Here is a 9,081-nt window from a genome sequence, read left to right as displayed (position 1 = left end):
CTTACCTGCGCGATAATCTTATATCTTCTCCTACTTACATTTCCTCTCGCATTGATCATAGCCAGAACGTTGGAATAATTCAGTGTCACACCAGAAACCTGTCGCGAATAATTTATTCCTAGGACCTCTCAGGAACAAAAGTACCTTCCTGGCGCTGTTCTCGCAATCAAGGACAACTCAAAATTTGGCTCGGCCATGTCATACATCATCACTCCCGGATACAATTAACCAATCAATTTTGCTGCAATATCTAACCACCTTTTGCTGCTTTATTTACTTATGTATATGTTTCATACGCAGTGTGATCTGTAATACTTCGATCTTGAGGCTACAATAAAATATTAAAATGAATACAAGCTTTGTTGTTAGCTAGGTACAAAGTCTATTTCTCCATCATTGCATATGCCTCCCTTTCGGCATAACATATGGTGTTCTTGAAACGCAGGTAACAAATTCGATATCTGCTGAACGTGCTGTATCACGGAAAAACTTGAGTGCTATCATATCAACCAGGCCATACATGTTTCTCATCTTCTATTTGTTGTAATTCAATACTGAAGAAGAAAATAAAATTTAAATAAAAGAATGGTCCGGCAGTTTTGTTTGTGGTGGCCTCAGGTGGCGGCTCGAAGTCATTGGACTCGGGCGGCACCTTTGGCTTGCCGGGTGGCCCTGAGCTGGTCTTCCAGCTCCGAACTTTTGAGATCCGCCTCCCAGTGGCGTCGACGAAGAAGGTCCCCGGCGGCCCCTGCAGAAGCGTCGGGAAGAAGCGATCTCGAGGCTTCCTGTGCGCGGGTAGCGGCCGCGCCTGTGATCGCGCCGCGAATGGCGGCGCTTTCAGTGCCGTTGTTGCCGGCACATTCCCAGAGCGTGTGTCGCTTTCTGTCTGCACGCTTTACAAGCATCAGTTGGGTACAATCCTGAGTCAAATATTCCTTATAACTAGTCATCCGCCAGCAAGTTCAGAACTTCAGTATTCAGAAATTCAGAACAGTGTCAGTATTATTCTGGAACGCTCAATAGCAGCATGATTAACCCGCCGTGGTTGCTTAGTGGCTATGGTGTTGGGATGATAAGCACAAGGTTGCGGGATAGAGTCCTGGCCACGGCGGCCGCATTTCGATGGCGGCGAAATGCGAAAACTCCCGTGGTGCACGTTAATAAACACCAGGTGGTCGAAATTTCCGGAGTCCCCGACTACGGCGTGCCTCCTAATCAAAAGCGGTTCTAGCACGCCATCATCATCATCATCATCATCATCATCATCATCATCATCATCGTCGTCGTCGTCGTCGTCATCATCATCATCATCATAATTATTATTCTTATTATCATCATCAGCAGCAGCTTGGTTACGCCCTCTGCAGGGCAAAGGCCTCTCCCATACTCCTCCAACTACCGCGGTCATGTACTAATTGTGGCCATGTCTTCCCTGCAAACTTCTTAATCTCATCCGCCCACATAACTTTCTGCCGCCCCCTGCTACGCTTCCCTTCCCTTGGAATCCCGTCCGTAACCATTAAAGACCATGGTTATCTTCCCTCGTCATTATATGTCCTACCCATGCCCATTTCTTTTTCTTGATTTCAACTAAGATGTCATTAACTCGCGTTTGTTCCCTCACCCAATCTGCTCTTTTCTTATCTCTTAACGTTACACCCATCATTCTTCTTTCCATAGCTCGTTGCGTTGGTTCCAGCCCGTAAAACACCATAATTTAACAATTTAATTTAACAGCATTATTAGGTATCAGTATGAGTATGAGCATGAGTTTATTCCGCAAATACTGAACTTTTCCTTAAATGTCAACAGAAGATCGGCTTGCGAACAAAATTATTTATGTATTTTCTGAGATTGGTGACGGATTATATATGAAAGTACCGGCTCCTAACAGTATTCTGGGGAATTGTAACCAATTTCTTCGCCTTCGTACACACAAGTGACCTAGGGAATCTTGAAAGGTAATGCGTTTCGAATGTCAGTAAGAAAAGTACCCATTCGTCTTTCTGGGCGAAATCTTTTATTAAACCTTTAATATAAGAAGGTGCATGTGGAACAACAACAGTAAAGAAGAATGCGTGGACTACATCTTTTATTCAAATTTGTTATACCCCACGATTTCAGAGCACTACTCAATATTTACGTCAACAACTTACAGCAATACCGACGGCGAATGCTAAAGACAGCCGAGCACCTACACGCTAAGCTATATAACGTCAGTGTATCACCACGTAATTGTCATTTTCCGCTTGTGTTCGGTGCCGCGCCGTAAAAGCAGGTCATGTAATGAGCATATCCCTTAAATGGTAAGGCATGGCCTCAATCCGTACCGGGAGGCAACATAGCCAGGGCAAGATGACTGTATCGCCGGCGGCTGGAGAAGTCCTACTTGGCACTAATGTCCAGCCTCGACGGCATTCTTCTGGGAACACCGCATGACCTTTTTTGTTTTGCGTTCTACGGGACACTCTCCTTCACCCCTCATACCATCAGCCGGACAGATTCTGCCTCCAACAAAAGGGGGCGCCACACCGGCCATTCTCTCCTGCACATGTCCCATAACCCTATTCCAAACATCGGGAGTGGATTCTACAAAATTTTCTGACAAGTATATGTCCACTTTGTCTGATTCGGCGGCGGAAAGCCTTTTAACTACCTCATAACAAGTGACGGCAAAACGGTCCACGAGTGACGTGACAATAGAGGGTAGCGTCGCCTGCGACGGAAGCAGCGTCTTCGTTTCATGGCCGCGGGCACCCGTCGTAGTTGTAGTAGCTGCGTCTACCACAGAGCAAGCGCGTGACCATTCCCTGTTCCTTGTCGAAGCGTTCTTCGTTGAGATGTCCCTTCTTGGGAAGGGTGAGGTGAGGGCATCTAGCCACACGCTATCGCTAGTGGAGACGTAAATTTCCCTCATTTCATCCGCGGCCGTTTTTGTTTCCACTCTCGGCCCGGCCCACTGACAATCTTGACGAAATATCTGAGGAGGTAATTTTCGGTACACGGCACAAAGGTCTGCGCAGCCCCAACCTCCTTGAAGCGAGGATTCGTAGGCGTGGTGACGCACAATTTTTCTCGTTTCCGTGGCTGGCAGGTGACGAGTTGTCACAGTTTCTTCGATGCAGTCCAGGTGACACCGCGTCACTTGTTCCACAGCACGGCATACACCGCAAGGAAGCCTGTCAAGTACGTGTGAGAAGCCACTGCCTCGGCTCCCTTGGTTATCGGCATCCCAAAAGCTTCTGGAGAGTCTAGATGGAATCGTCGTTCTCTTACGGCTGCGTGGTACGTGGGGCCTCAAAGACGCGTATTTTGTGTCTTTACTGACGACAGTGCTCTGCCTCGCCGGTCTGTTGCAGCCACGGTTTTTTGTCGGGCGTCTCCCTAAGGCCGAGCATTGCTCACGGCATTGGAATAGTGATGAAATGCAGTCCTGCGGCGTGCACTGATGTGCTCTGCTTTTTCTGCCTGCCGCGGTAAACATGGTAGACCGGCTGGGCCACTTGCGGTCAGTGTCGCCGGCGAACGCATCGGTGACGGGGCTTTCCCATCTTGGTGGGTCATTCAGCGTTTCCTTCACGGGCGCAGTGTCTCGAATGACGGAGCTTTCTGGTTGTAGCCACAAATGAGCAGCGGGCCCACTGCGCAGCACTTGCAAGGACTGGAATCTGGGAACTCGTTCTTTGTACGCGTGCGTGACACTGTGGTCTGGAGTCTGACCCGTAGCTGTCAGGTGCTCCATGGAGTGCTGTCGTAGGTATGTTGCTGGGTCAACAGCGTCGCACAAGCCTGAGATTTTGATGATCGGCGAACTTCCACCGGAATCGGTCACTTCGGTTTCATACACTTCGATGCGCACCGAGTACTCGTCGACGAAGCTGCCATCCTCACCAGCGGACGTGCTGCGGCTGCCCATGGCCCCACTGTTGATGGCCTGGGGGCCCGGCTCAGCACAAATCACGCAGCTGGAACTGCTGTCTTCTTCTTCTTGCATTGGCTCGTTTTTAGCCAGCAATGCCAAGGTAGCTACAGGGAAACGGAGATAACGGTAGCGAGCGTAAACAAACGCATAAACAACGTGCAATCTGTATCACATAGGAAAAACTCAGTACAATTTGGCAAGCGATTTAGTACAACACAGCAAGAGGGGCCATTTTGCAGCATTTGAAGTAACAAAATGCGACTTCAATACGGATACCACCAGTAGGTTGTTATGCGTACAAGCCTTTAATTTAGAATGGCTCAGAGTTTCGTGAAGGTGGCAAAGCGCAACTACTGCAATTATATAGAAAGACGGTGAATATATATGCTATCGAAACAAGGCAGGAATGAAGAACCGTTACGAAACACCGTAAGAACTATTGACCTCATATCACGCGTCTTCCTCTATTTCTTTTCACATAAGGGCCCTCACCAGTCATGGCAAATTTTTCTAATTCCCTGAAAGTCACCGAGTGCCATCTAGGAAGCGTTCTACCATCTATATCTTTGGATAGCTTGCGTAATGTTAAAAAGTATGGCGAATATTTTATTGCAGCCCGGAGGCCAGCTTCACTGCCAGCGTGCACACTCTCCTTCTGCTTCCCATTACCCCCTCGTGGTGTTCCACATTGTGTAGCGTGCACTCCCACGTCATGCGGTAGAGGGGTGGTGTGTTCCCGCACCACGGTGCCACACCACCTAGCTGGACACTGCTGTCCACCTCGGTCCTCGACGACCAGCTCAAGCTGATCCAGAGTGCTGAGAATATGGCAAGAGCCAGTGGATCCCTGGACTAGGAGCACCAACCGTTAGCGATTATTGTGATTGTTCTTTTAGTAAAGTTTATCTATCTATCCTGTTATATCGGCGGTTTCGAAACCGAAACCGTATCTAACCCCCTCCCCTCAGGGGGCACTGAGGTAACGACGCTCAGCCTATTTAAGGCGTGTCTACTTGCAATAAATCATAGAGAAAGAAAAAGACTAAGAGCAGACACTCCGAGAAATCTGGCCTCAGGAACTACGTCACGGCTACGTAACGAACTAGTGCTCTCACCAAACGTCAGAGGACGCAGGCGCAAAAAAAGAAAATGTTGTAATGAATTCTGCTCAATCGTTTCACAAAATAATAATTACACTCCAAAATTTGCCGTGTTTCTTATGCATAAAAAAAGAATTTATCCAAGACATTTTCCGTGCTTTTTTGTTCTTCATTCGTACTGCCATCAACACCAATCACCATTCGTCCATCGAAAAGAATTTTTTTTCTTTACATGTGGGGTTTTACGTGCCAAAACCACTTTCTGATTATGCTGCACGCCGTAGTGGAGGACTCCGGAAATTTCGACCACCTGGGGTTCTTTAACGTGCCCCTAAATCTAAGCACACGGGTGTTTTCGCATTTCGCCCCCATCGAAATGCGGCCGCCGTGACCGGGATTCATCGAAAAGAAATCAACGATTCGTGTATCAGCGGCGTGCTTAGGCAGGTCAGAATTTATGTATTTGTATGCTGTATTGACAAATAAACTTTGAAACTTTGCCAGCGGGAAGGTTTCGTGAACGTCGGCTGCGGCGGTGTTTTCGTGTGGGAATCAGGTGAGTCACGTTTTCAAGCAAAGCTTGGAGTAACTGACTTGTGAGGGCGACGAGGTTCGCTAAAAACACGAGTTTGTATATGAGGCGGCTGCGAAAAGCATGCCCCCTCAAGAAACGCGTAGCGAGAGGGCTGTACCATGTGCTTTCTTGCTGCCCCCGCCGAGAATAGAATAATCTATGCTGGTTGCCTTCCGTGAAAATCATCAAACAACGCGAAGCTGCCATTAACTTGGACCGGTTCACGGCTGTGCACTGCGACTCGCAGCATGTCAGACACCATAGAGACGCTGCGTCTCGGTTTGCGAGGGTAAAACATTCTTGCCCAGCGCTGTTTGCGATAACCACGGTATCGCTGCTCCATTGAAATAGTTCGTGTTGGCGGACTAAAAACGATGTGCTGGCCAACGCTTAAGCTCAATATCAGGAAGTGCACATTTCGGTTTCGAGAAAATTGAATTCGTAATCCGCGTTTACATGATCGCGTGACGGTTGACAGTCCTTTCGTTGGCCCGTTCTAGAGGCTGACGAACGCTGAAAGGAACACAAAAGACGCCATGCCGATTTAGACCGAAAACGGGGTTCCGGGGACGGGCGCTACCTAAATAAAGAAAATCAGGACGTTAGGCACGCTGTAGCCAAGCTTTGCTTGCTCGTTTCCCCTATGGAGTAAGGGCTCCTGAATATTTTAATAATACTGCTTGCAAACAATGGCTTGTGACATAAACCGCGAGAGTAGCTTATTGTGTTTTGTACTCCAGCGAGGTGTGTATCTACGGCGCACGGACGGACGGTGGTGTATCCGTCCGTGCTGTTTGTTTATGCAGAAAAGTAACGGTGGGGAAAAGTCGCCAATGACTATAGCATGTACTTATTGCGGCGGCCGTGTTGGGAAGTACTGCGCATTCTAGTTAGCTTCGGTTCCTTATCATTTTTTCTTGGCGGAATACATTGCACAACGTGTTCTCGCGTAGGCGCGGCGTGGCGCGCATTTGAACAAAGGCCTCGTATTTGGACGTTTCGAATTTATCTTTACCACGCTTATGTGAATTGCTATTTTGCCTACCAATGTACTCCTTATACAGAGTACGTACAGGGGTGTCCAAAAGTTCACAGGCTGCGATGCCATGGGATTACATAGGTTGGCGGCCTGGGAACTTTTGAACACCCCTGTATGGGGTCTTAACATTTATCCTTGTAAGTCCGAGTTTTATGGGTCAGAGGTCAGAATGTGTCGGTGGTTTTATATTGTGCATCGTTTCTCTATTCATTCAAAGCGATTTCCTGGTTCAGTTGTGACGTATACATATGTTTTTGATAATTAACGAAGCGTGCACTTATTGACATTTTCAGACCGTGTTGATGCCATGCCGTCCGGCGGTCCAAGCTACGGCAGCTACTACTGTGTGTCGTGGTGCTTTAACAACGGCAGAACCCAGAAGAAGCCTATCTTGCCTTGGAATAAAAAACATTGCGGAAACTCTGTCTCTTTGATACATACGACCGCTTGTACCAAAACAAAGACAAGCGCGATGGATAAAGCCATAGTGAATTATGATTACCTATATCTCCATCTGTTATAACTTAATCGAAATAAATATTGCGTCACGACCTCAATTCCCACCAAATATAGAACTCGACAAAATAGGGAATCGGTAAACCAAAACGACATATAAAAGCGTTGCCATTTGGGTGACGAGAAGTGGTCTGAAATGACAAACTTCCGCTACAGCCTAGCGTCGGTTACGCGGGGTAATCCAAACTTCGCGAGCGAAACCGAAACAGGAAGTGCAGGCCAGTTGCTCCGAAGCCACCTAGAAAAAAATGTAAGGCCACCGCATCACCTCCTCTCCTAGTCAGTACGTCACAAGAGTCGGATGGTACAACACCCTCTGAATATTCTTGAGAGGGTGTTGGATGGTAGCGGTGGATGGGGGAGCGCTGCGTTTTTACAACGCGGCGCGCGTTCTGAAAACAAATTTTCTCCGTGGCTGCAACGCTAGAGCGGCAACGCGTGGAGCATTTTCTTGGTGGCTTTGGTGGGGCTGGCTGCACCGTAAACGCGATTGTTTTTCTTCGATTGTGCGTGGGTCGTCGTACACGGAAGCGCAACGATGCCTGGCTGTTGTTGCGCACCAAACTGCAAGTCCAATTATGACGGAGGAGCAAGTGTCCGAGTGCATATGTTCCCATCTGACCGAGCCACTCGGGAAGCATGGACGAGAGCAGTTCCTCGGAAGGACTTCTCGCCAACGAAGTACACAGTGGCAAGTATTTCTTCTCTCTGTGGTTATTCTGGGTTTCCAGACGAATGGGTTTCGTCAGCATAGGGCCCAATGTATTCGTGCACGCGTGCACAATAGATGGGTCTCTGCACCTGTTGACGCGCTTGTAAATTCAACGTTTTCGTCGAGCTTCATACCTGTAATGGCTTGTTCTTTTTATTTCAGCTCTGTGAAAAGCATTTCTTGCCAACAGATTACTTGAAGACGACATCTTACACGGACGCCAAGACAGGAAAAGTGGTCGAAGTTGCCACGAAAAACATTCGCCTGAAGAAAACTGCAGTTCCGAGCTTGTTTCCCAATTGCCCTGCCTATTTATCGCGTCCGCAAGCCTGCGTTAGAGAAGCGCCGGGTGCGAAAAGAGCGCGCTTGGAAGCCACATATTTGCAAAAAGCAATAATGCTTTCTCAGCAAACCCAAGCAGAAGAGGACGCCAAAAATGTGGTTGGTAGCTTTGCGGACTTGTTCAAGGCCTTGCCAAGCTTTCAGAGTTCGGACTTCTGGACAGTTTTGAACAAGGGCTACAAGGTTTTCTTTTTGGACTTGTCACTTAAATTTGCTCCTGCAGTCCGTACTTCGGTGATCGTGTCCACAGACCTGCGCGTCGAAATATTTTTTGGTTAAACGCGTGTGAGGAAGTGTGGTGATGTGTTAGTTCCTGAAAACCTGTGCGACTTCAGAAATTTGAAAAGTGTGTTACACATGATCGAACAGACACAAGGATATCAGCACTGAGCGTTCTGAAAAGGCCCGTCATCTACTGGCACTGGTTTCGACATTGCTAGAGGAAGTAAGTGGAAAACATTTCGCATGCGAGTTGCAAGAATGGCATTTGGAAGTGCTTAAATTCTTGAAGAGTCAAGTTGATCTTGTTTTGAATAATGCTGGCCGATATCCGCCCGATTTATTGGTTTTTGCTAGCCTTTTGTTCACAATTTCACCTCATTCATACAGATTCCTGAGAAGTTCGATGAAGCTTAAGATGCCGCATCCTGATACGATCAGAAGACTGTGTTCATCGTACGATGTACGCCCTGAAACGGAGCAGCAAGAATGTAGCTTTCTTTCCTATGCGTAGCGTATTGTAAGCACATATAAAAAGCATGAAAAGACTGTAACGTCAATGATTGATGAGATTCACCTTCAATCATTTTTTGATTACAAGCCTGGCTTTGTTACTGGTGCTGCGGTAAATTCATCAACTGCAGGAAGAACTGCCCA

The 9,081-nt window shown here is 47.7% G+C and overlaps 1 protein-coding gene across 1 annotated transcript; it reads right to left on the bottom strand.

Moving 5' to 3' along the window:
* Window positions 1-2,035: 2,035 nt before the first annotated feature.
* LOC129382587 (uncharacterized) lies at window positions 2,036-3,967 on the bottom strand. The gene has a single exon (XM_055066735.2). The coding sequence runs from the start codon at window positions 3,914-3,916 to the stop codon at window positions 2,396-2,398; it is 1,521 nt and encodes a 506-aa protein (XP_054922710.1). The 5' UTR covers window positions 3,917-3,967; the 3' UTR covers window positions 2,036-2,395.
* Window positions 3,968-9,081: the final 5,114 nt, after the last annotated feature.

This window comes from Dermacentor andersoni, chromosome 6, assembly GCF_023375885.2.
Source record: "Dermacentor andersoni chromosome 6, qqDerAnde1_hic_scaffold, whole genome shotgun sequence".
In the NCBI taxonomy this organism is placed as follows: domain Eukaryota; kingdom Metazoa; phylum Arthropoda; class Arachnida; order Ixodida; family Ixodidae; genus Dermacentor; species Dermacentor andersoni.
Note: the sequence above shows the minus strand (reverse complement) of the source record. Positions and strands in the feature narration are given on the sequence as shown.